General features: G+C 37.2%; 1 protein-coding gene across 7 annotated transcripts in view; it reads left to right on the forward strand.

The window, feature by feature from the left end:
• The window catches only part of PARD3 (par-3 family cell polarity regulator), a 406,440-nt gene that overhangs the window by 190,485 nt on the left and 190,952 nt on the right, over positions 1–25,003 (forward strand). For all 7 annotated transcript variants that reach the window (XM_014945082.1, XM_014945087.1, XM_014945084.1 and 4 more), the window contains exons 7-11: positions 3,558–3,683; positions 5,060–5,442; positions 14,790–14,929; positions 16,444–16,572; positions 20,391–20,429. In XM_014945082.1, coding sequence (XP_014800568.1) covers positions 3,558–3,683; positions 5,060–5,442; positions 14,790–14,929; positions 16,444–16,572; positions 20,391–20,429 — 817 coding nt within the window. The remainder of the gene's footprint in view (positions 1–3,557; positions 3,684–5,059; positions 5,443–14,789; positions 14,930–16,443; positions 16,573–20,390; positions 20,430–25,003) is intronic.

Raw genomic sequence — 25,003 nt, forward strand, 5'->3', positions numbered from 1 at the left:
ATTGATAAGGTTTTGTTAGTAAAATTTTCAGGAACATACATTTTCTGCAAGCTGTCGGAGAGTTTAGTCTGCTATGCAGAACCGCGTTCAGGAAAGTGTTTCTGGAACTGTGTCTAAAGACATCTATGCCCCATGTATTTATATAAAAAATAATTTTTTGTGAAAAGGTACTGTGAGGATCCTGGTTTCAAATTTGACTCTGGCTGTTCATCCAGCCTTGAATCTGTTCTCAGTGACTTCAGCTTTATATGCCTTGGTTAACCTAACTCTAACATTTGCTGAAAAGCAAAATCCTCATGAGTGCACCATATGTTGTGTATGAGATGAGCAATCTTGCATTAGTAGAACTTGTAGCCTTTGTTTAATGAGATTATTTGCAATTCTGACTGGTAATTTATTTGCGTGTTACATTATTTTACTGTTGGTTAGGATTAGTAATATTTTTACTAGATTTCAGAGCTTAGGTGAAGTGAATTTGAGAAATGAAAAGCTATACATAAAGATGCATCTTGCATTAATAATCTAATATAACTTCAGAATGTGAAGCCATAGAAAACAGTTTTTCAAGAAAAATGCAAAAAGCATTGATAGACAAATTACTTTATAATCATAAGTACATGGAGACATTAGGATGAAATATTATTTTGTGCAGTGTATTATCACAATATTAACTTGGAATGTTTACTTTTTGTAGACTGTGTTTTGATATTAGGTATAAGAAATTTTGATAGGGTTTTTTTATGTTTAACCATATAAACAAAACACCTGTTGGAGTTATTGTGGATGCTCTCATGCAAGCATTGTCCACACATCCAAATTCTGAATTGTCTTTGGGCATTACAAAGGAGTCCTCCTGCATCAAAGTGCTGTTGAGCAGAAAGTGGAAGAAAAATGAAAAGTAGACACAATTCTTTCCTCTCCCCCTCAAATATTTTGGTATTTTTCTCTTAAGTGTAGCATTCCTAATTTTGTATTTGCTTCTTTGTCCCTTCCCCATTTAGAGGTACCCTCTAGAGTAACTTCGCTTTGGAGCTCAAAGACATTATCTCCCCTAAGAAATTTAACAGTTTACTAGTGAAAAAGTTAGCAGCTTGTTTTCTAACCCTCGCTTTCATTTGTATCAAAACTATAATTCTGAGAAGGCACTTCTCACTGAAGGCATACAAGTCTTTTTCCTTTTCTTAGAGAAATGCAATTTTATTTATCATTAACATTCATAAATGTTATTTTAGGCTTTCTGCAGCTAACAACGTAATCTATAAAAATTATTTTTATAATTATGATGTTTCAAAAATCTGAGACTCTGTTCAAGGCTTGTTTTAGTGAACAGAAGGAAAAAGGGATTGAAAGAATATATTGTAAATTTGTTTTGTTTTATTTCCTGTGACAAATGCCTTCATAATTACCATCAAATTTTAGTACAATATATGCAGCACAGGGTGCTCGTTAAGGGAGTGTTTGGGTGTTGTAGACTTCAGAATTTTTTATCGTTTAGTCTATCAGAGGATTATGGGAAAGGCAAAAAGGAAACCACCTAGAATATGTAGATAATAGTTCCCAGATCATATCCCCAAAAGCTTTTCACTAGCTCATTGGTCAGAAGAAAAATGGGAGAGCATTGTTTTTGCTTTGAGGAAAAAAGCAAAAACTTTTTCATTTTTATTAGGAGATGCTGGGTTGTTTGAAGGAATCTGCACAAGGTGGAGCTTTCCAAACCCAAAGAATATCGACTTGGAATGGGAGGGATAGGACTAGGTACCCTGTAGTATTAGTTTTGGTTTAGAAGGTGGTAGGTTTTTTCTGAAATGCACGTATTCTAGAGAAATGATACTTTAGCTTTATAGAATCTTTCCAGTCCTTGTGCTCACTAGTGTTACTGCAAAGAGACAGATTGCTAATTGCAGCAGCTGAGCTAAAGTCAAGCCCAATCACATCAGTGACTGCACCCAAGTGGTCCATCGGGAACCACATGAGGGTGGAGAAGGTTTGCCTCTGGTGGGGACTCCCCCTACAAGTCAAAGGTGCAGTACGTTAGGTGTTTGCAAAATATTCCATATCAGTTGAAAACAGAATAGCATCACTTAAATGTTAATGTCTGACTCAAACTTCATTTGATGATTTGTGTTGTCAAAATGCTTTATGTTGTTTTTCTCCTCACAGTCTGTTTATGTGTATAGATCCTTTCAACATCATATCTTAATATCTCTGATGGTTCTGAAATGGAAATGCTACTAGGATTGTTTCTCTTACTCCCTCATCTGCCTTGTAGGAGAAAACGTATGACTGCAATATAAATATATGTCTTATTTGCATATGTTGATTGTTGGTAAATGAAGAATTTAAAGTGGAAGAAATAAATTAAAGTTAATTTTGTTTTTCTGACCCATTTGATGAAGTGCTCAAGTGCATATGTAACTTTTGAGCGCATGAGGAGTCCTTTTAAGCGTCATTGACTGCTCTTTTACTTCGAGGTATGTGTGAACTGAAGTGCTCTGATCACTGAAAGTTTTGTGCTAAAAGACATGTGGTCTTGCAATTCCTGCCATGCAACCAAGTATTTTTCACGCCATGCCTTGAAATGACTTCTGAAAAAGTAATGCTGCTGACTTGGATGATGCGAATTTGACCCACTGATAGGTCCTGTGGGATTTCAGTGTGAAGCTCATCTTCTTATTTGAAAAAATCAAATGCAGTGTCTATACAAGAATATTGAAGACTGAGTCCTTCTTCAAACCTAGAGTTCGGGTATAGAAACCGCATTGACTTTTCACACTATCTTACCAGAATCTCAGAAATCCACTCTTCAGGATCCATTCCATAATTTCAGGTTGAATATTTGATTACCTTTTCTCTTGAAGAATATCCTTAAGATGACACTGTGGGTAAGCACTAGATAGAGGTGACCAAAGGCTATAAAATGGTAACTGTCTTCAGTCATTACTGAACCAATTAATTTAAGATAATATGCAGAATTTAAAATGTCATATAAGTTTCTAATCACCTCTTTGCTATTCAGTAAAAAAAAGTTAAGGCTTAAAAATAAAAGCATTTGCTTCACATTAAGTTCCTGAATCCTCTATCCATCCCTTCATTACAGGCTTATTGCTTGAGATGACCCCACATTTCACTTGCACAGAAGCAGAAGTGATAGCTGTGGTGTTCTCTGCTAATTCAGAAATTCAAATTTTAAGTTGAACCTTTTCAACTTCAGTTAACTAGCACAGAAGATTCTGGCTGTCAGATGTACGGTGTCTCTTGGAGCTTTTACTGCTCAGAAATCTAGGCCTTTTGCAAGAATTGATGTGCTATCATTATACTGCCTGTTCCTTCTTACTTTTAAATGACATGCTTGATTCACCTAGGGTCTTTGTTTCACAGATAAGGGATAATAATTCAGGTAATGCTTATACATTATTTGAAACTATGATATCTTACTTCAAGGTAAAGATGGTTTAAAATTTATTTTCTGTAGTGATTATGATAAAATATTAAATTAGTAGGGTTTTCTATGCTGCAAATTGTTAGAACAGTAATCATTTGTAATCTTAATGTTCCAGAACCCTGGGGCTGCTGGTAAAGCGATTGGAGAAGGGTGGAAAAGCTGAACAAGAAAACCTTTTTCGTGAGAATGATTGTATTGTCAGGATTAACGATGGAGACCTTCGGAATAGGAGATTTGAACAGTAAGTATACTTGCCAAACAGTGCATTGCATTATTTGATCTTTAACACTGCAGTGATTTGAGGAAACAAATTATTTAAGAAAAAATTGTCTAAGCTTGCCTTTTCAATAAAGAATAGATACACCAAGGGATGTTAAAGTTTTTTAATTAGCCAAACTAGAAAAAATTCAGGGTAATTATTGTCATTAGACTATATGCACTTCTCATTTGATTGGTTTTGCACGTTATAGATTTTTTCTTTTTGCAGTGGTAAACTGTTTATTGTGAAATTCCCATGTGATTTTTGCTCTCATACTTGTAATCCATCATGTTCAATATATGTGGATAGCATGGAGACTTTATTTTTAACATTTAAAAAATATTTGTGGTTTTTTATGTGTGAGAACTAATGGTCCTGTATGCAGAAACTTCCTGGAGAAGTTTGAGAGATCGTAAATATTTGCTCAGTGGAAGCCTGGTCTTGGGTAGAATCCCGAAATGGTGAATCAGAAAGACTTTTTTAAAAGAGAAAAGAGAAAAGATGTAGTTTGCACACAGATAATTGAAAGAGAAAGCAGAAAATGAGTGATTTCAAAGATGATACTATTGTTCTGAAAACTCTTAACACATTTGAGGGCCAAAGGAATATCATTTATTCTGATCCTCCTGTACTTAATATACATTTGAAATGTGTTTTTTATTTCTTTGACTCTAATCTGGGTTGGAACACGACCCTGTACCATATGGTGGAAAGCAGCTTGTCTCTGCATGTTCTAAGGTTCTGAATCACAATTTGTTAAGACTGTGAAGAGACTTGTTGACTTTGTGTACTTTGCATCATGACCCAGTGCCCAATGTCCGCCTGTGCAGGATTAAGCATTTTTTTCCTATTTCTTAATGTTGTATCCTGAAAGACTACTAACTTACAAAAAGTAAAGTGTAAACTAGACTTTTTGAAAGGCTGCATATACTCTCAGCAAATCATGGAAATATATAGTCTTTGTATAAAGTGTGTTTTTCATTCCAATAATCCTGTTGTCACTGTGATTACTATATCTGAAGAAGCAATTATCAAGGTTCAAAACAAAAGGACACTGCAGTCATGCCGTAGAACTGTCTGCGTTTCAAGACCGTGGTTAAGATTTTTGCTTTTCTGGAGTCCAGTATTTGGTACATTAGTTGTTAAGCATATTTAACCATTGTGTTACCCTAAGGCAATAAACCCTAGCACAAAGCAGACCAAGTAGACTGGTGAACAGATTCAAGTTTTATGGTTTATGCTTCAATGCAATGTGTCTGTCAGCTCGTGTTGCTTAATTAACATCAGTAATTATGCTTATAATGTCTTATAGTCTGCCAGTCCTAATTTGCTAATTTTCTGTTCATTTTGAAACCTAGAGCACAGCATATGTTTCGCCAAGCCATGCGTACGCCGTTCATTTGGTTCCATGTGGTTCCTGCGGCAAATAAAGAGCAGTATGAACAGTTGTCCCAAAGTGAGAAGAACACATACTACTCCAGCCGGTTCAGCCCCGATTCCCAGTATGCTGACGGCAAAAGTATTAACAATTCTGGACTTCACACGTTACAAAGAATGTCTCGAGCGGGTAACCAGTCCGATCAGACAGACTCCTACTCGCAGCTACCTCATAGTGTGAATTCATCAGGGAAACCACCCTCGGGCCTGGTGCCGTCACCTCAGAAAGTTCTCACCTCCACTGCAAACAGTGGGTATAACACCAAAAAGATAGGGAAGAGGCTCAGTATACAGCTGAGAAAAGGTAAGGCAGCAGTGCGCTCCTCATACAGCGTGAGGTGTGTGTGCATAGTGTATGGACGTGTGTCCAGTGCCATTGTGTTGGGCAGGACAGCTTGCAGTAACGTGGTGGGGGGTGATGGGTTGATTTCTGAAGCCACGTTGTCCCCGACAGCACGCCTAGGGTCCAGCCATGCGTTTGCGTTGTGCAGCAAAAGGCTGTTTCAAAGAGTTAACTTTTGTTGTTCTTTTGTTTGTCTTAACATTGTTTTCTGTCTCTCAACTAATAAAAAGAAATGCAGTAAGTGCTACAAATTCTGTTGGCCAAAACCTAGGGAGTGGTGAACTATTTGATAAGTAAATAAGCTAAAATAGCCCATATTCTGTACTTTACAGATACCATGACTTTTCAAGTTGAATAGCTGTGGTTTTGCCACTAGGTTTTAAGAATGTGTTGGATCCACTTTCTCATATCCAGCTAAAGCTTTTCTTTATTCCACTGGGATGTGAAAGCCTTTGTTTAAACAGCTCAAATGCAGTGTGATATTTCCTATCTTGGCCCTTATGCTAATGTAATTTGAATGGGGGTGAGAGACTATTTAAGGGCAGAGGAGAAAGCAGTGCATGCTTATCTCAACATCTGTGTTATATGTGCACATGTAGATGCCTTGGTATATCTGTAGAGTTTTTATGATGTTTAAATGTCATGGGCAAGAAAACTTGTTATTTTTATGTAGTTACCATCTAGATGCTTGTAAGATAGTTTGAAGTATAATAAAATGACATTTAGATGCAAGTATTTCTTAGCTCTTGGGAAATGATTTTTTTAAAGTATTAGACATGCTGTAAACTTTATGGTATTAAAATGAGCAGGTTTAAGGTTAGATATAATTTGATCTCTACAAGCAAGAATAGGCTTTATATTACATAGCAAAAAGTTTACCCATGTGGCAGTATTCTCCATGAATTCAAAGTACGTTCCACTCAGGATATTGTATCTGCTTACTGTTAATAATCTTAATTAATCTTTTTATAGAAAGGTACCAAAGAACAATCCATTGAACTGTAGAGATTTTAGTTTTACAGGTACCAGGCTACTTGTCAGTTTATCATTATGCTTTCCTTTCTATGAACTTCACATGAACCACCAGATTGCTTCTTTCTGGTTGCTGAATTTTAAGCTCTACAAACTTGGATGACATAAGGTTGAGTTGACAGTTTGCTTCTGTTGTTGATGCTCCTTCAAGAAATTCTTTAGGCCATCAGCTCAGATCAGCCTTCTTGGAAAAACTTATTGTTATTGGCTAAGTAAGGAATCACTGTGCTTACAAATACGCTCTCTGACATTACAGTGATTTTTACCTGTTTTTTTTTGTGTCTGTGGAAGCCTGTAGAACCATCACTCGAACTTTACATAAAGGAATTCTTAGCCAGGAGTGGAAATACACATTTCATGTAATTTAAAAGCACCAATAAATGAATATAGAATATGGGAACACCATACTTTTACAGGAAACACACATGGCATTGTAGTTGCTCCTAAGATATAAGAATATAATTTTGGTATGTTACAGATTCTTTAACTGGGATGTGAGGTTACATTTTGGTCACCTTGCTCTGGATACTGTTTCATAAATACTCTCCCCGCTCCAAGAATGTAATTTAGCCTTACTGGCACCAATATATTAGATGGTTTTGGAGTGAAGGAGATGCGTGCTACCTGTTGATGTAAACATCTAGTTCACACCAGAGAAGTCTGATGCTCTTACACTAGTAAAAGCTTTGAAATTTTTACCTAGAATATATTTCAGAAGTTTACAGGGGATATTTTTTCCGAACAGTTTGCTTATGTGAGACTAGTACTTAGGAAGAAATGGCACCTGGCTCAGATTATAGACAGGCAGGCAGAAACTTTTCAGTGTACTGTATTTTATGCGCGGTGATATTTGAGAAAAAAAAAAAAAGTGCATAAAGAAGGATAATTATTTATTGTTGCAGTCTTTCATTTGTTAGTATCCATTGTAGAAAGAGGCCTGTCCTCCCATTTTGGCTTTCATTTGATCACCCTGAGAACATACATGTGTGGGAACAAATGAAGCAAAACCCTGATGTATGCCCCCAAGTAGTTTGTTATAAATATGAGGGCAATAGGGATGTTGATTGTCTTTGATTATTTCTAATGAAGGATGTTATAAGAATACAGGCTTTATAGATATTTAACAAATGTGCTTTCTTTGTACATAACAAACAGCAGTTATTTCACCAATTACCATCATTAGATTAAAAGCTCCTTTTGGGGTGCGTTAAGGCATACAATGTAATGCTTCATCTTGAAATTCACTTTTGATTTAACCTGTGCATTCTGGTTAATGATGTAGTGTATGAGAATTGACTGTTTTTCAATATGGACAGACCTTCTTTATTACAACTGTGTTTCTATATATTGCATGAGCTTTATTATATAAAATGACATGGTAAGATAGCCCTAGAGTGCGTGCTTCTGTAATTATGATTTCTTAATATTTATTGCTGTTTTGGCATTTTAAAATAACCTGAACTTTCATAGGATTTAGCTGTTTAATAAAGTCAGAAGAGAAGGTCAGTCATATGTTTTAGTCAATGCAGAATGTTTGTTGGCTTTTCTAAATGAAAATAGATATCTGTTTATCTTTCCTTAAAGGTCAGGGCCTGAACTTTAAGCATATAGATGTAGGGGTTATTGCTGATATTCTAATGCCATTAAGGCTGTATAACAGTCTAGCTTAATAGCTCACACAAATTAAGATAGTACAAGACATGACAGAGATCCTATATTTATATATATTTTGGTGTAAGCTGATACACAGTAAGTATAAATAAATAAAAATAGTTCTTTACAGCTAACATGTAGAGAAAATAAAACCACTGATGTAACGCCCAGAGTGTTAGGACAAATTTTGACCTCATATATACACCAGGACAATTCCAGAATTTTTTCTTTGACTGCTAGGGTTCGAGCCAATGCAATTGAGAGAAATTTAGTCCAACACTTATAAATAATAAATGACCAATTTGCAAGAAATGGTCCTAAGGCTTAGTCTTTGTGCAGCGAGTAACTCGCGGCATTTAGCCTGATACTCACTAAAGCATTCAAAGACTGCTTTTCAATTGGCCATTGTTGTCCTCAGATTTCATATATAGTAGTTTTGACTGTACAAAGACAAGCCTGAAGTGCTCAGTCTTGAAATTGGCTTCGTTTTTTTTTGATTGCCCTTCAGTATAATACTCATTGCATTGGATCATTTCTATCTGTAACTACATATTTGTCTTGCTAAATTAAATGTATAATTCTTTAGGTAAAATGTCAACACTGAACTCTTGTTTTCTAAGTTGGTCCTAGTTCCCCCAAATATTTTGCTTTTTTTTTTTTTTTTTTGTGTAGTATGCAGTGAATCAGGACTTCAGTCTGCATCTCCCCACTTCTGGAGAGTAGACTGTCTCCTGGCCGTGGGAGTTATGATCATCTCTTCCTTTTTGGTTCAAAGATTATTTCTTTCTTGCAAACTGGTATAGCTTCACGAGAAAAAAACGAGTGACACAACTGCAGGACACCTTAGAGCAGGAAAGCTGTAGGAATCACCAAGTCCATTACAGAAAGGGTGTAGCAGTTGTGTCCTAGGAGAGGAGCCCTGAGAGGAAGGAGGCATCTTTGTGCACTGCAACAGAGAAAAATGGTTAAATTGCAGATGTGAGGAGGATTGTGAGACTCATTGCTCTTCAGAGTTTCTTGTTGGATTCCTGTTCGGCTTGCTGGCCCTTCTGTGGTTATTAATGTTCCATCTTCCATAGAAAGCTGAGCTTAAACTCTGCAAGCCCCACCAGGTGACTGGGCAGTCAGTGTTGTGGTGTGGTGACATTTCAGCCCTGCTGCACCCAAGTTCCTTCTGCAAGAAGTCATTAGAAACACAAATAAGATGCCATGGGTGGGTGGTTTGGGAGTATGCTAATTTAAAATGTGATGATATTTGCTATGGAGTAAAGCATATATATGGATGATTACTTGTTTTACTTGGGTTTATATAGTAGAGTGTACAAGACAGGACCCTGAACTTGTCTGTAGGATATCCTGCATGATGTCTCTGAAGTGTACAGATTTACATGCATTTTTCATCATATTCTCCTGTTTTTCCCATACAGTTTCTCTAGCCAGACTTTGAAATGACATTTTAAATTTTTATTTAAAATTTCTTTTGAAGTAATATGTTCTCAGACTGATTTTAGAATTAGTGTTCATATGCAGTAGGGGTGTTTGTCACTTCTGAAATGAAGCCTGTAGATTCTTAAATTACTTTTGACCTTGAGAAATGAGATTCGAAAGAGAAGCAAATAATTTTGGACATTATTAGCCACTGAAGGAAACATGAACTGCATCAAGTTTCATCTTTCTATTTTTTAAAAACACTTCTGATTACTATTTGTTAGCAGGCTGTAGCAGAAAGAGAAGAATGTTTCTATTAGGTTCATCAGAGATCTTCTTGAGACGTCTGAGCTTTGCTTGGAGAAATAAAAGTTGTTCCAAATCGTTCAACTACATAAAAATGGGCATGCAATTAATTTGTCTTGATTGTGTATGTGGCTGCAGAAATTTTATAGACAGCTGAGTCGTCAGCCTTCTCAGCAGTAATTTGCAGATACAGCTACCCTGACTACACGTACACAAATTCTGAAAATACAGGGCTTAAACTAGGAGCAGTAGAACAACTTGTCAGGAAGTATCTAAAATGGTCTTAGTTAGTTTAGTGAAGCCTCTGACAATAAGGAGAATGTATTTGCTGTTCAGCTCCTACATGAGGTCCAGTCCTTAGTAAAAACTGCTTTCTAGCATAAAACAGTATGATAATTATTTCAGCAATCATATGGATTTCAAGAAAGAGCCTTCTGCGAAAAAGCAGGAATTTGAAATGCTTGGAAGGAGAGTGTCTACTCTGATTATTGTCAGAGAGCATTTAGCCATTCTGCTTACTTTTATTGTAATGTTATCTCCTTATTCTGGATCATGTTATAATCTAATACTTTCATTAAATGGGGAAGCTTTATTATGTAATTTTTGTGACTTTGTGTCACAAACTGTTTCTATGTATAACCAACCTCTCTTCCAGTTATAGGAAAGGGAGAGTGTTCTTTGTTTTTCATGAAGAATCTGCACTTTCCTTCACAATCCTTTATTTCATCTGAGGGCTGTTCACCCACATGGATTTTCCGTGTATAGTTTGTTCTGAAATGTTCTCTGCTTCTCTTGCATAACTACTAAATGTGGTGTCCAATTGTCTGATTATCAAACATTTTCGATCAATTAGAAGTGAGATATTTTTTTTTAAAGTTAAAGAGATCTGTACTGAAGTACCTGAGAACACATCTGCATTTTCTTAAATGAGAGGAGAAAGAAGAGCATGATTTACTTCTCGCTCTGCTTGCAGTCATGACAGGGAAGATAACTGTAATAGAAGTATCATAAGAAGTTGACGGTGTAGGTCCTTCAGATGTCTCTTATTGGTTCTCTGAACTAATGTTCTACTGAGAGTGAGATGAAAGTACTGGAAGCAGTGCAGAGGTGATGCTCGCTTTTTATCTGTTCCTACCCAGCAGCAGGTTTTGCTTTGAGAATTTAGACCTGCAGTTGGTGCTGGATGAGACGCGCACAATTGTTCATGCACAAGAACCATAGAAAGACAGAAGCGTTGTGCCAGACACACTCTTTCCACAATCAAGAAGATAATGATTGTGGAAAGACACACTCTTTCCACAATCAAGAAGATAATCCTAGCATTAGTGAGATATGAAACACTTCTTCAGTGGGAGATAACAGAAAACCTAGTCACCCCTAGTAAGATTTAATAAATTTTTTTTAGCATCCTGTCAGTTTATGATCAGGCTGATTCCAAATAAAATTATCATGTTAATTTTGAATATTTAATTAACTTGGGTGAAAGTTTTTTGTCCCCCTGTCTTAATGCTGTTGAACCAATTTCCTCCAAAGCAGGAAATGAAGCATCACATCTGCCTGTTTTCTGTTGGTACAACATAGTTCTTTTACTATTCTAACTGCCCTTTTTAGTCACCTAAAACTACTTTGTCTTCAGCTCAGAGCTGGCTGGGCTCTCGAGGGTAATGTGACCATAGAAGGCGTGTTCAGCGTCACATTCAGGAGAAAAGGGGAGCTCTGACTTGTCGAGAGAGCTGCTGATTTATGAAAGAAGCCTAAGAATTTGAATTACACAAATTAATGGGTAATTTTTAAATGTTATTATCACTTGGTGTAATTTGATCGTTGTCAGAGATGACAGCTATAGAGGGAGGAAGATATTTTCTGCCCTCTTTCTTTTTTAAAATCTCAAAGAGATTAAGTTGAACATAGCTCATATAATCTAGACCTTGCAAAGTAAAGCTCCTAGCTTTGAGTAGGATGACTCCTGTATTTTCAAAAAGATAGAAATTCCTTCTATTTTCTACTCTTGTTCTGGTTCTGCCTGCGTGTGTCCAGTTTGTCCCATATTATTAGTATAAATCAGAGATATCAGAGGAGCATACAGTATGTTTGCACAGTTCTCTCATTATTGTAATGCAGTTTTACACCCTAAGAACTGAAAACATTTTAGCAGCAGGAAGATATTTAGATATTATATGCATTTCTATCAACAGGACAACTGAAATGCATTGAGTAGAGATAGCTAAATCAGTTATGTGTATAAAAAGGAAAAAGAAAAGCTTAAAATCAATGCAGTCACAGAAATCATATCTATTTTTGGTCTTGGTCAAATGTATCCAATTATTTCCCAATCTTGTGAACTTCTAATTTATATACAATAAGCACAGGAGTTTATGGAGCTGTGTTATATAGCTAAGGGCAGCTCTAGTGCATGAATAGTAAAATGAAGCAGTGAAAACATAAGAGGAAAATGACACCCAAAAGCTGCCTTATGCAAAGCTGTACAGAGCAGTATCGCAAAGTGTAGCCCAGTTGAGGCCCCTTCTTTCCACAGAAACAAGTAATTAGAATTTTCTTCTGCTAATATCTGGGCTCCGTGTGGATTTGTGGCATTCTGCCGGCTTTGGTAAAGGCTTTCTGGAGATTTGACAGCAGAAAATGCCACAGTCCAAATTTATATCCTGTGTGCATTTGTAATGTGAACATTTCAACTTCTGTTTTTTCTGCAGGGGCTTAAAGTGGAGCGTGTGAACCAGACATCTGTAATGATGCTGTAATCAGGCTATGGGGATTAAGCTTATTAATAATGAAGTACTGTCCTGGGCAGGCAGTCATATTCTGATAGCACTTACAAATTTTAGCAGACAAAACCAGTACTCAAAGAGCAGTATTCAACACAGATCCTTAAAATAAGTAAATGATAAATTCCATAAAAAGCTGAGATGTGTCTCAAAAAAAACTTAGATCCATACAGATCATCTTCACATGTTGCAAGGAGTTAAAGAGCTCTATGAATGTTTGAAGCATCATTAAAATTGTGAGGTCTCCAAAGTAAAATATGAATGTTATAAGATCTAATACTTTTTTCATCTCTGTGTAATAGCAATGGTAAATTTTATAGCAGCCTGAAAGTGGTTGAAGACTTTCAAATTCAAATGTCACTTTTTCAGCTATCTTGAATGCAGCAGACATAAGGAAGGAGGTTGTCTCACAATAGTTAGCCTAGAGGAATTGATCCAAATTTCCTGAACAATACGAGCTGCGTGCACTTGCTGAGGATGCATGAGGACTTAGATACTTTCAAGATTAAGACTTTAAAAGGTTATATCTCTCCCAGCCCTGTTAACTGTGTAAACTTACTTCTTACTAAGTTGGTAGTAAAATACATTCTACTGAATTTTAATCAGATGTAATTATGCAGATTTCAGAAATCTGCATGTAGGCTAATGTTAACTATATTGGACTCCTGCTTCCTTTTCACATGTGTGAATATTAACCTGCTGAGTTAAAAAGCAGGTTTACCAAGGGAACATGAGGAACGGTTGGACAGAAATTAATTTACGCCTGAACCTCAGAGGGTTATATAGTTGTGTGTCTTTCACACAGGTTGTGTTCAGCATCCCAGGGCTCAGAGCTGAGGACTTTACATAAAGGTTCGGCTTTTGTCTGTCCCTGTGATTTTATGCCAAGGAGTGTGTTGTGCAGCTTTTAGGGACCATACCTGCTATCGCCGAGTCCCAACTGCAGGTTGCTTTGGTGGGTCAGATTAAATGTAGGCCAGGCATGTGTGTGCCCAGCCAGAGCACTTGAACTGTAGACATATCTTGACAACCTCTGAGATGTTTCAAATGGTGGTTGTAGATGCTGACACTCCGTCAGGGATGCTCTCTGCTGAAGGGCTGTCTGCGTTCCAGGCTAGATTAAGTGTCTGGAATAGACTTGGTGCCTGGTGTTGGGTGGGGGGAGCGTGTTTCAATGTAGAATTTCAAAGGTTGATAATATGGGAGGTGGGTTGCATCAAAGAGAGGATCACAAGTGAGCTTTCTGCATAGTAGGAAGGGCTTCTGTTTGTCCCCTCAGCTTGCGAGTCCCAGAGCTGGTGGGGTCCTAAGGTACACTTCAGCTACCGACTGTGGGCATAATTTCTCTGAAATACAAGCAAGCCTTATTTGTCATATTGACTGGACCCCCCACTCTGGATTTCTCTAGGTCATCTCAAACATCTCTGTTTCGCTTCAGTCAATCTTAGCCATGTGTAATCAGTCCCTGGCTGCACAGCGGGACCTCGGAAACAGCCGCCTGGCAGAGGCTGAGCCGGGACCCAGCCAGAGCCAGGGTGAAGCCCTGGGGTGGAGGAGCTGTTGACAGAAAACAGCCTGAGGTCCCTCAGAGCAGAAGAAATGAGACCACTGAGCTCTGGTTCTGTCTGTCACCCACCAGTGTCCATAAGTGAGCTGACAAAGCCCCGTGGCCAGCAGCATCGGCTGACCGGCCTTGCCGAAAGAGTCCCAAAAGAAAAAAGAAAAGATCATTGATGAGATCCAGATTGACAAGGGGGAAGGCGGTGGTAGGATATCAGCTATGCTTTGTTCTGAGTCCTTGTCACTCAGCTCATCTGAAATAGAAACTTGGAAATATGGCAATGACTTGGAAATCATCAGAACAGCAAGTTGCAAGGAGGGCCTGCGGAGCCACCTGTGCCAAGACTCAGTGCTTCAGCTAGAGCCTTCCTATATATGCTTTTTTTACTTTTTCTTTTTTTTTTTTTTTTGCAATACAGCAATTCTTACATCTTATATATGTATTTTCATGGATTGTATCAGTGAGGTATGCATACATTCTGCTGGCTAAAAAAAATAAAATAAAATGTGCGGTTTAACAAGTAATATTCTACATTCCTTATGCAGGTACAGAAGGCTTGGGATTTAGCATTACTTCAAGAGATGTCCCAATTGGTGGCTCTGCTCCAATTTATGTGAAAAACATCCTTCCGAGAGGTGCAGCTATTCAAGATGGGAGACTAAAAGCTGGAGATCGATTAATTGAGGTGATGAAGTGTTACATGTTGTTTGTCTGTGTTTTGGCACGAGCCCATGTGCTAGTTCACTTCCAAAAGCCCTTAGTAGTTTATGCTATAGGAAAATACTTCCCTCGTTGTCTTTTTGGCTTTGGTTTTTTTAGGTGACAGATCAAGGGCCATGCATTTTTCAGTACTTAACTGTTTTAAGATCTGGACCCAGGCATACTATGAAAACATGAGTTTGCACGTCCTTACGTGAATATAATGCCATCGTTTTGCTTTGCTGTTTAGAAACAAGTTGAAGCAAAGTAATTGTTACCTAACAAGGGGCATGAAATCAGCCTGGAGGGACAGACCAGAAATTATTGGAGATGTTGCCAAGTATGGAAGATGAAACTCTGAAAAGGTTTAGTGAATTAACTTAAAGGCACAATGTAAGAGGAGGGTAGTGCTACAGAGAATCAAGGCCACTTCCTTCCTGAAGGGACGATGTCCTCAAGGGAATTAAATTTCTCTTAGATAGGCACACAGCAGAGATTTTCCTGCAAATCCAGCTGGAGTGATATAAGATGTTACCACCCACAGCTCTTCATTACCATCCCTAAGCCAAATGACACTGAGGTACAGCTGAGACTGTAACTGCCTCTCAGTGCCCTAACTTCACTTTACTGCAAAATTGGCAAAGTCAGCTTGAATTGCTGCTGGAGGATGGCCCTCTGTAATTACTGTAATTCAAGGTAACCCAGATGACTTGGGTGGAATGGGACTGAGAAGCCTTTAAAACAACAGTTACGGCATCTCAGCTGTGAGCTGTGACCTCTTACGAGGGAAAGGAAAAAGATGGTTTGCTGACTTCTGAGCACCAAGTTCTCTTGCTTAACACCGTTAGCTGATTTGCCTTACATTTCCAAAATGTTTCTGAAGAGGCAAGCCTGAGCATACCCTGTCTTTCTCTGGCTTTTCCCTTACTCAAGTTATCTCACAGAGTGGGAAATTTACTGTATGTGTTCCACACCTGTTTGCACTTGTAGGTGCGATGTGGAGGCCGAAGGGCGCAACCGCTGAACAAAGGCAAAATAAGGACTAACTGCTCCAAAGTTATTTCGGGGGAAAAAACCTTTTTTCCTACTTTTCACACAATTTATGGTGAAAGTTATATTTGGAAGATAAATATAACACCAAGGTTCAAACAGAACCAGTTTTGGATCACACATTGATTTTGCCAAAGCATTTTCATGTAGACATCCTTGTCAAAAATATTGGTAGATGGAATTAGTTGGCTTTAGGATATACTGGAGTATATGGCTACTGCTAAAGAAGAGGGAAATACTGCTGTTTTGCTTCTTACTTGTAGTCGTATGTAAAGAATGCATGTTAAGTTAGTTCCATTAAATGGAAACTGTAATGAGCCACTAAGCCAATTGCTTCGTTGAGGTTTTTTAAATACTGTCCCGTATGATTCACATGACTTTTTGGTATGAGTTTCTACTGTTTTTCCCATTTTGGAGTCTTATCAATTTCTAATATTTCCTTTGTTACAGGTAAATGGGGTTGATTTAACAGGCAAAACTCAAGAAGAAGTAGTGTCCTTGCTGCGAAGCACCAAGATGGGAGGCACCGTCGGCCTTCTGATTTTTCGACAGGAAGAAACATTCCATCCAAGGGAACTGGTGCGTAAAATAGAGAGCAGCTAAGAGATTTAGATGAGTATGAGCAAATGATTTGATTTTGTCACTTGCTAGTAAACGTGCATGGCCAGCACTGAATATAGGAAAAAAAAACCAACAACCAGCTATTTTGCTTTATTTAGAACGTTTTACATGAATGTTTTTTATTCTCTTTGAGATCTGCTATTGGAATTAGGCATTTGTTAATAATGTATAAGTGAGAATTTTATTTTGAGTGAAAATGTTTATTATAGAAGATGCTATTGGATGGACTTTATTTGGATGCATGCAGACAAGTAGATTATTTCATGTCTTTCATATGGACGTATCTATGTTTGAAAGCCATTTGTCCCACTAAGATATTTCAGAGCATATAATACTATGCCAAAACTGGATATGTCAATACCTTTCTATCAAAGAGTAGAATATATAAGAAATAGTAGCCTATTTTGAATATAAATGCAATCTCTGTGGAATGGAAACCCTGCAGTTATTAATTTAGCAGGGTAATTCAGAAAATGTTTCTGAGGCATTTACATGAAATGGAAATAAAATGATGTTTCATACTGTACCTGCTCCACTTGCATAGTGTATACAGATATTTCTCTGATAATTATTCAAGATAATTTCTGTTATGAAAAGGTAGACTGTGAATGTAGCAGTCTTACTTTGTTCTGTATTCAATTAAACTGCTGAAGTTATTTATTATTTGTATTACAGTAGCTACATATAGCTCTAAAAATAACTTATTTGGCTGCATTATCGTGAAAAGATAGGAAAATATAAGTGACAAATATAAGTATGATGAATTAATTGCTTCATTTTTCTATTGGATTTGTGTTATTTTGAATGCAAAGAGAATTATTTTTTGTTTGGCTGTTTCAAGACATTTAATATTAGACTTTTACTTTTCAAAACTACAATTAAATCAAGTAAGTCAAAGTGGCAGGCAAGGTTGCAAACAAACTGCACTTTTACCTTAATATTCTTGGAACATGACTTCAGGTACTAAAGTGAAAGTTGTCATAAAATGACAAGAAATGAACAATTTGAAATCATATTATGCCCTACCTTATTGCTGGAACTGTGAAAACAATCTGTTTATAAGTTCCTATGATGTAATTTGCACAGTATTGCTATCTTACATAAAGGTGAATGAGAATGCTTTTTTAAAGTTTTATAAATAAACTTAGAAGTAAGAAAATGTCTTAATTTTGTGTATATTATTTCTATAGTAAAATGAGGAAGTTATAATGCATAATTTAGCAAGATATTTTGTTGAAATAATTCTAAACAAATATACGATGCGAGTAATGCAGAGATTTAGTAGTAATACTTGATGAGCTTTAAAAATAACAGCAAATTAGCCCCTTTCAGTGAGTCCAACCTCAGTAGCCTCCCTGCTGCTCCTGATGGGGCTCTCAGCTGTTCTGGCAAACACCAGCACAGGGAAGCACGATCTCCTCCTGGCTCTCTTGGGTGGTAGGTGGGCTCTGCGCTTCATAGGCAGGTCGGGTCTGAGCTGGTGGAGGTTTCTGCAGCTCCCGTTGAACAAATGATATTGTGAGGATCTGACAGTACATGCATGTGAGGATCCTGTGTTGCATAAGGATTTGTTTGTTTGCATTTTGCCGTGGAGAATTGTTAGGTGTGCTCTGCTGACAGCTGTCAAAGAGCAAGCATAGAATTGCTGGGAATGTGTTGAGCTGAAACCCATCATAAGGGTTGTTCTTTCTTCTCTGGTAAGAAATAATCTTAAAAGGAAAACAAAGAGTCTTTTCAACCAGCTCCTCTCATTGACTTTTACTAGCTTTATGTACAAAGAAAAAAAAATAATGAAGGAGGGAGGGGAATGATCTGAAATCATGCCAGTTCATCTTTTTCACATGCAAACCTTCTCTGGCCATTTAGAAACAATTTGTCTTTGCATCCTTCCCCTATATCTGTCACACTTTCTACGTTTGTAAGCTTTAAATACTAACAGAATGGGATGTGTCTCAGAAACGGTATGCAGAAAATCATGTTATTTCATATTATCCATGTCATAAAGGGCAGGACTTGCTGTTGCTTGCTGAGGAGCACTCAGTATTAAAACCATTTTATATTTGCCAACATTTGTACAGATAGTAATCCCAATAAAAGAGGTGTTTAGATTTTATGTTTTGGGTTATGGCTTGTTGAATGGCCTTTGAAAAGTTACTTATCCTTGGGTTTCTTTATAAGTAAAATGAAGATAATAAACTTTCAGGAGAGTTGTGGAGTTTAACGTGTTTGTACGTTGCCATTATTGTCTGGAAGGAACCTGAGCCCCTTTAGGTTAGTATGGGGTCTTTGCAGCTTGTGTGGTCAGGTTAGGGGTGTGTGTGTGATGGCGAGCCGTCATCCAGTGCAGCAGATCATGGTAAAAGTGAGTAAAACGCGTAAGCAGGGAATGAAATCAGATTGGCAGGAGTTAACTTTTCTAACCAGTGAGATCGGGAAGAAGGATTACGCTTCTCCAGAATACCAGGCATTGTATTGCTTCCAGGGTTACCTAATGCCAGCTAGGTAATCCACTGCGGCTTGTCAGCATCAGTGTGAGAGGTGGATTGTCTCTTAAAAATCTTCCCTCCTGGCCCCCTCCATTTATGAAAGGGGTGAGGATTGCTCTGGTTAAGTAGAGCTCCTGTAACACCATGGTTACCTCACATAATCGAACATAACTTGCTGTGAAGGATTTTGTAAGAGCCTGTTACTGACTATGTGAATCCACTGAAAGATTGACTTGGGTTATTTAGCTTTTCAGCTATGTTCTCAGTGTCAGCAGAGACTGGCTGGCAGATTTAGTCTCCAGTACCCTACAAGTTAAGATGCCCATTGGTACATGTAAATCCTTTACATGTTCCTGGTAGTTGCCTCCTTCATCGTTTTCTTATCGGTTGTTGGCTGCAGGTTAAAGCTAACTTTAAGTCTTGGTTACTACTTTGCTGTTATGTTTTTGCACATAATGATTTGAATCTCCTGCAAAACAACCCAAAGCAAAAAAAGTCTAGTAAACCCTGGCATTTAATTTTGGCCCAGCTGAATGGAAAGAAATAGCTGGTTAGCCCAAAAGTGATCATCCAGCCAGCAGCAAGGTGGCTCCTGGGTGCTCAGAGGGATTTTAACATGGGTGCACATGGGCTCAGAAGAGTAATAGGTCCTTATATGTGTTTCCAGAATTGGTTGGGGAACGCAGAAAAGTTGTCCGATGATGTATGTTTGCCTTATGTGCCCTGAGACAGAGGTGAGGAATGCAAGGTACAGGAGGGTCCCACCTGTGGTGTACTGAAAGCAGCTTCCTGTCCTGGGATATCCAGTGCTGTAGTTATGGTTCATCCAAACACACTCAAAAGGAGAGTCCTTTGTTAAAATGAGAATGGATGTTTTAAAAACTAGGAACTTGTTTAAAATATTTGGAAGGGTTCATCTGGACTGTTGAGGTTGTTCTTTAAAAACTTCAAAGTAGAAGGGAAAGGCCAGGGGAGAACATCACTGAATGAGAATGTTCCACCAGCCAGAAAATGGTGCAAGCAGCTGTGATCCTTCCTTGGCCAGATAACCACCTCCCTTACAACCAGGTACAGTCAGGTCCACTGGCCCAAGATCATTGGAGGTTATTTTTGTTCACCTCTCATTTAGTGCTTGTTTAGAAAAATTTGAATCAGGGAGTGTGATGAACACCCTTCATTTTTCCATTATCACTTCACGTCAGAATTAGAGCTCTTTGTTTATTCCCCTACTGATAGATAGTATATGTCGTATGTAGTCGTGTTCTTATTTATTTTTTTTACTTCCTTTAGAATGCAGAACAAAGCCAGTCACAAATTCCAAAGGAAACGGTAAGAGCTTTGTCTTTTCCATACTGGAAGACTCCCAAATGTTTTTAAATTGATATGGCACTTCTCCATCAAAGTTTCACAGATCCTCCTTTCACCTTATATACTGTAGATGGCTCTCTCTAGCTTTACATTTTAAATGTGTTTTTAATGTAATTTCAAATACTGTTTGAATATTAGATGCAATTCAGTTATTATGTACATTCAAGTGCTATTTGAAATTACACCTTTTAGACACAGCCAAAGGCCTAAAGCTGAAAAGATAAGAGTAGACTGTTAGTTTGGGTTACTTACTGAAACTAATTGTTTAAGTCATGATTATGTGATGGAAACCTGAGATACAAACACAGATTGGTTTTAAGTCTCAATTATATCCTCATAGCAAACCACTGTTTGTTAGTTATTTTTAAGAAACTATAAGGAAGTAGTATCAAGTTTAACACTTTGAAGGCTGTTACAGGTTTGTATATGATCTGTCGGTGAGGCTGTATATTGAGGTTGTATAGTGTTTATATATTTTAGTCAGTGGAGCAGGATCAGTCTCAATACACACTATACTATTATATGGTAATTTTTTTTTCTAAAATAAAAAGTTTATTTTATGAAATAATAACAGAGGATATAACAATAATATATTACCGTAAAGGTATACTGTATCTTAGTTAAAAGTGTACTTCAAGAAGCTCCATTCAATTAGGTACTAATTTTTAAATTAAATAATAAATTAGATTACGGAGAAATTCAGAGGATTCATGCTGGGATTTGAAATTTGTTAGGCTGGTGAAAAACTGAAAAAGCTTGTCTGGATGTTTCAGAATGCCTTACCAGCAATCGTGAGATGGTGTCTTGGATAAAAAGAAAGTGAAGGCTAGGTAAAGATGTGCAAGAGCCATCTCAGTGAGGTAGTCAAGGGTACATTGGTTGATACTACTAATGTTTCACACCAATGGAATGTAACTGCTAAAATGGGTGTTTGGGTTGAATGTAGCAATATTCACTTTTATTGCTCTGTCTTTTGATGTCCTTCTTGTCTGAAAGTCATCTGCATAAGGGCTCTGCCAAATCATGGGTGTATCATTGTTTCAGGCATGCCTTGCAGTATCTTTTTAGTACATCTTGTTAGAGAATATATGTTTTTATCTTCATAGTTTCATACCACGTACTGCTGATATGTAAGGAGATCAAAGATCAAAGCCTACAACAGTATTTCTGCCTGTAATTGAATACAATTGAAGATAATTTGTGGGTGCAGCCTTCTAAGAGTGTCCTGGTTTTAGGAGTTGAAATTCTGTCCCAAAACCTCATTAAGATTAGGCAGGTTGCCTATAGGGTGTTTATATAAAGCAATTGCTCATCTGTTGCAAAGTTAATGTTTTGTACCAAATTTTATGGTGAAATCTTCTCTCTATGATTTTTCTGATCAGCTTTCTGGCTTAATCTACAAAGAGAACAAGGATTTCTCATTTTTCTCTGTAGTCGTGAGCTCAGAATTGCTTGCTAACCAGGGGATTATGCAAGAAGGACAGGTAGTGTGTGAGGTTAGGGATTTCAGAAAAACCAGCCGGAGAGCCCTAGCAAGCCTTGGAAAGAAGGAAGTGAATTGGGAAACATGTGGAGACGTATTGGTTAGTGAGGGAATGGAGCTAGGAAGCTGGTCAATATGAAAATGCTTTTTGCATAATGTCTTGGTTCTTTCATTCATTGTGGGGGCGGATTTTTATGTTATTTATTTGAAGACTCAGAGTGACAATGATCAAGATCTCCTCAAATCTGCCTTCTCCTGGGTTGGAATAAAAAATGGACTAAATGTGAAAGGTGTCAGTGGGTATTTATAATGCACAATGCTTTTGCACTTACCTCCCTTCTTACAATCTACTTCACTTTGAATAAGTTTGATACTCTAGTTCTACAAAACTAATTTTCCTCAGCTGCACATTAATAATAACCATCACACACCTTTTTTTTATTATTATTATTTTTGTAAGTATTTTTCGTTGCTTTCCTTTATTCTCCTTGGTTCTGCTTCAATCCCTATTTATTCCTCCTCTGTCTACTTTTCAGGTCGTTGAGATTTCTAATCTTGCAATTTCTATTTCTGTGCCTGCTCTGATCTTTGTGCTCTTAGTTGTGAGGTTTTAGTCTCCAACTGTCAAGGACTTGATAGTAGAAAGCAAAGCAAAAAAACAACAAAACAAAGGATGATGAAAGCAGTGAAGCTATAGAAATGAGAGAGATGGGAAATACAAGACTGTTTTTAATTTAAAGGCAAAATGGTTATGGGTTTGGTTTTTTTTTAATGCCTTTGTGGGGAAAAAAGAAAAAAATTGCACTTGGAAATGAAAAAGAAAAAAAAAACCTTGAAAATGGAAGGCCTAAAATAAAATCTGTATGTAGACCCCAAAATATAAAGCCTAATTTATCAACACATTATTAACACTCAGGGGTTGTGTTCATGTAACTGTTACTTTGAAATGGTTTGCACTAATATTGTGACACTTGGATGCAGTAGTTAGTCTTCATAGATGTAACAAAAGAAAACCTTGAGAATTAGGTTTTCTTAAATTATTTGTGGCCTGAAATCCTTGAGAGAGTGTTATTTATCACTACCCATATAGGAAAGCATATTACTTTGTATTTTGCACACCATCACAGAATACAGATTCTCATGCTCTCATTCTTGAACTTCCATATGAGGAGGTTTTGTAACTTGCTGAGCTTGCAGAATTTAAGCTTTGCTCTCCAGTTATCCATAAGAAATGCAAATTGCTAATGCATCTTCAGCTCTATCCAGTAACTGTGCCCTAGTGAAAACGGTACTGCTGGTTTTACCTTCTGTTTTGCTGACAAACGGAACAGAAGCTCCGTTTAGTCCTGAAGCAAGGAAATCTCCTGTATCTTGGTTGAAAGATTGTTTCACCCAGCCACGAGTTTGTGCCATTTGTATAGCTGATGACAACATGGAACAGATGCACCTATTTCTAAACATGGTGATTATTTGGAATGTAGGAGATTGACCGTAATATGAAAACTAGTAATTTATCATTATTACATTTCTGTTTCTAAGCATAATTATCTTAATCTCGTTACAGAGCATTGAAATGAACTGTTAATTATGCTATGTAAAACATCTGCCAATTAATTTTTCCTCATACTCTTTGAAAGTCAATAGTGTTTCAGTAATATTTTGCTTTTACAATTGTCATTCACTGTTTGTTTTCTGAATTCAGAACCCGCAAGTTAACTTTCATGTAAGCATAATGATAGAAAAATAATAATTATCATATATGTAAGTATATTCTAGGGAGTATTGTCTATTGGTAAAAAGAGATTAAAAGTTAGAACTCAGGATTTCATGATTGTTGCACTCAGCAGCATGAGAAAGCTTCAGTCTTCTGTTCTAATTTGTTTTTCTGTCAAATTGCTGTAAGTGAGCAGAATGTTATGAATTTTAGTGAGTGTAGGATTCGTAACAGTGACATAACAAGAGCGGTTGGTGTGTTGGAACAATATATAAATGTTTAGCAGCCCTGATAGAAATTGCAAATGGGATTGCTTTTTATTTTCTTCTGAACTTGAACATCTGATACTCCTGATATTGTCTGAATTTCTTTTTGATCACCATGTTTTTTCAGAATCTAAGGATAATGTCATGGCTAAACCTAGCAGTATTTTTGGATTGAATTGCTGTTCCTGCCATATACTTTTCTGAGTGATTCTGAGTAAATTAGCTAGCTGCACTTCTTATGAGAGAGTTCATCACCTACAGGAATGGGGGGGATACCACCATGGTCAGAGGCATTTTGTAAGAACTAATGCATAATTATTTTTGTACACTTTTTGTTTGCAAATTTTTGTGTTATGAATATGAGAGGGAAACTAGCAAATGCTTAGAAAGACATAATTTATATTGATTAATGGATGGAAAAATTCTTGGAGCTTAATCTTGGGGGAAGAAAGCACTGTAACTGTTGAGCTTTAAGATAGTGGTGGTCTGAGTATGTGTGTGCTTGTTTTTTACTTTTGCTAAAAAGCTGTTTGTATTACTTCAAGATATGCAGTCGCTTACATAGAACTTTTGCTTTTAGAGGAGCTTTGTATCTTTCAGATGATGCAACTGTTCCTTCGCACAGAACCTTCTTTGGAGAACAGTTTAGAGCTTCATTGATTTCCATTGCTGCAATAGGAGATATAAATGTCTAAAAGTTGACCCAAGATCATACAATGACTTGATATCATGTGACACCAACCAACAGCAGGGCTATCATTAGATGCAGAATGATTTTATCAAAAGAGGAGAGGTTTTTTTCTGGCAATTAAGCTGATTCTCTTATTTCCTTCATGGTGTTAATAACTGGTGCTGATTATTTTTATACCTTTTTATCTTCTAATGGTGTGAGGCACAAGGGTGATTATGTTTTAAAAGCCTTTTTTAGTGCTATTTGGAGTGGTTTCAGATTAAATTCTTAATAAAAAAGTTGTGACATAAGAAACAAATCACTGGCCACATGAAAGTGGTGGTGACTGTGTGATCTTCTGCAGGGTACTGTTGTGTTTACAGTCTTTTCCCATAGGAGGTA

The sequence above is a fragment of the Calidris pugnax genome, unplaced genomic scaffold, assembly GCF_001431845.1.
Source record: "Calidris pugnax isolate Ruff unplaced genomic scaffold, ASM143184v1 scaffold54, whole genome shotgun sequence".
Lineage (NCBI taxonomy): Eukaryota > Metazoa > Chordata > Aves > Charadriiformes > Scolopacidae > Calidris > Calidris pugnax.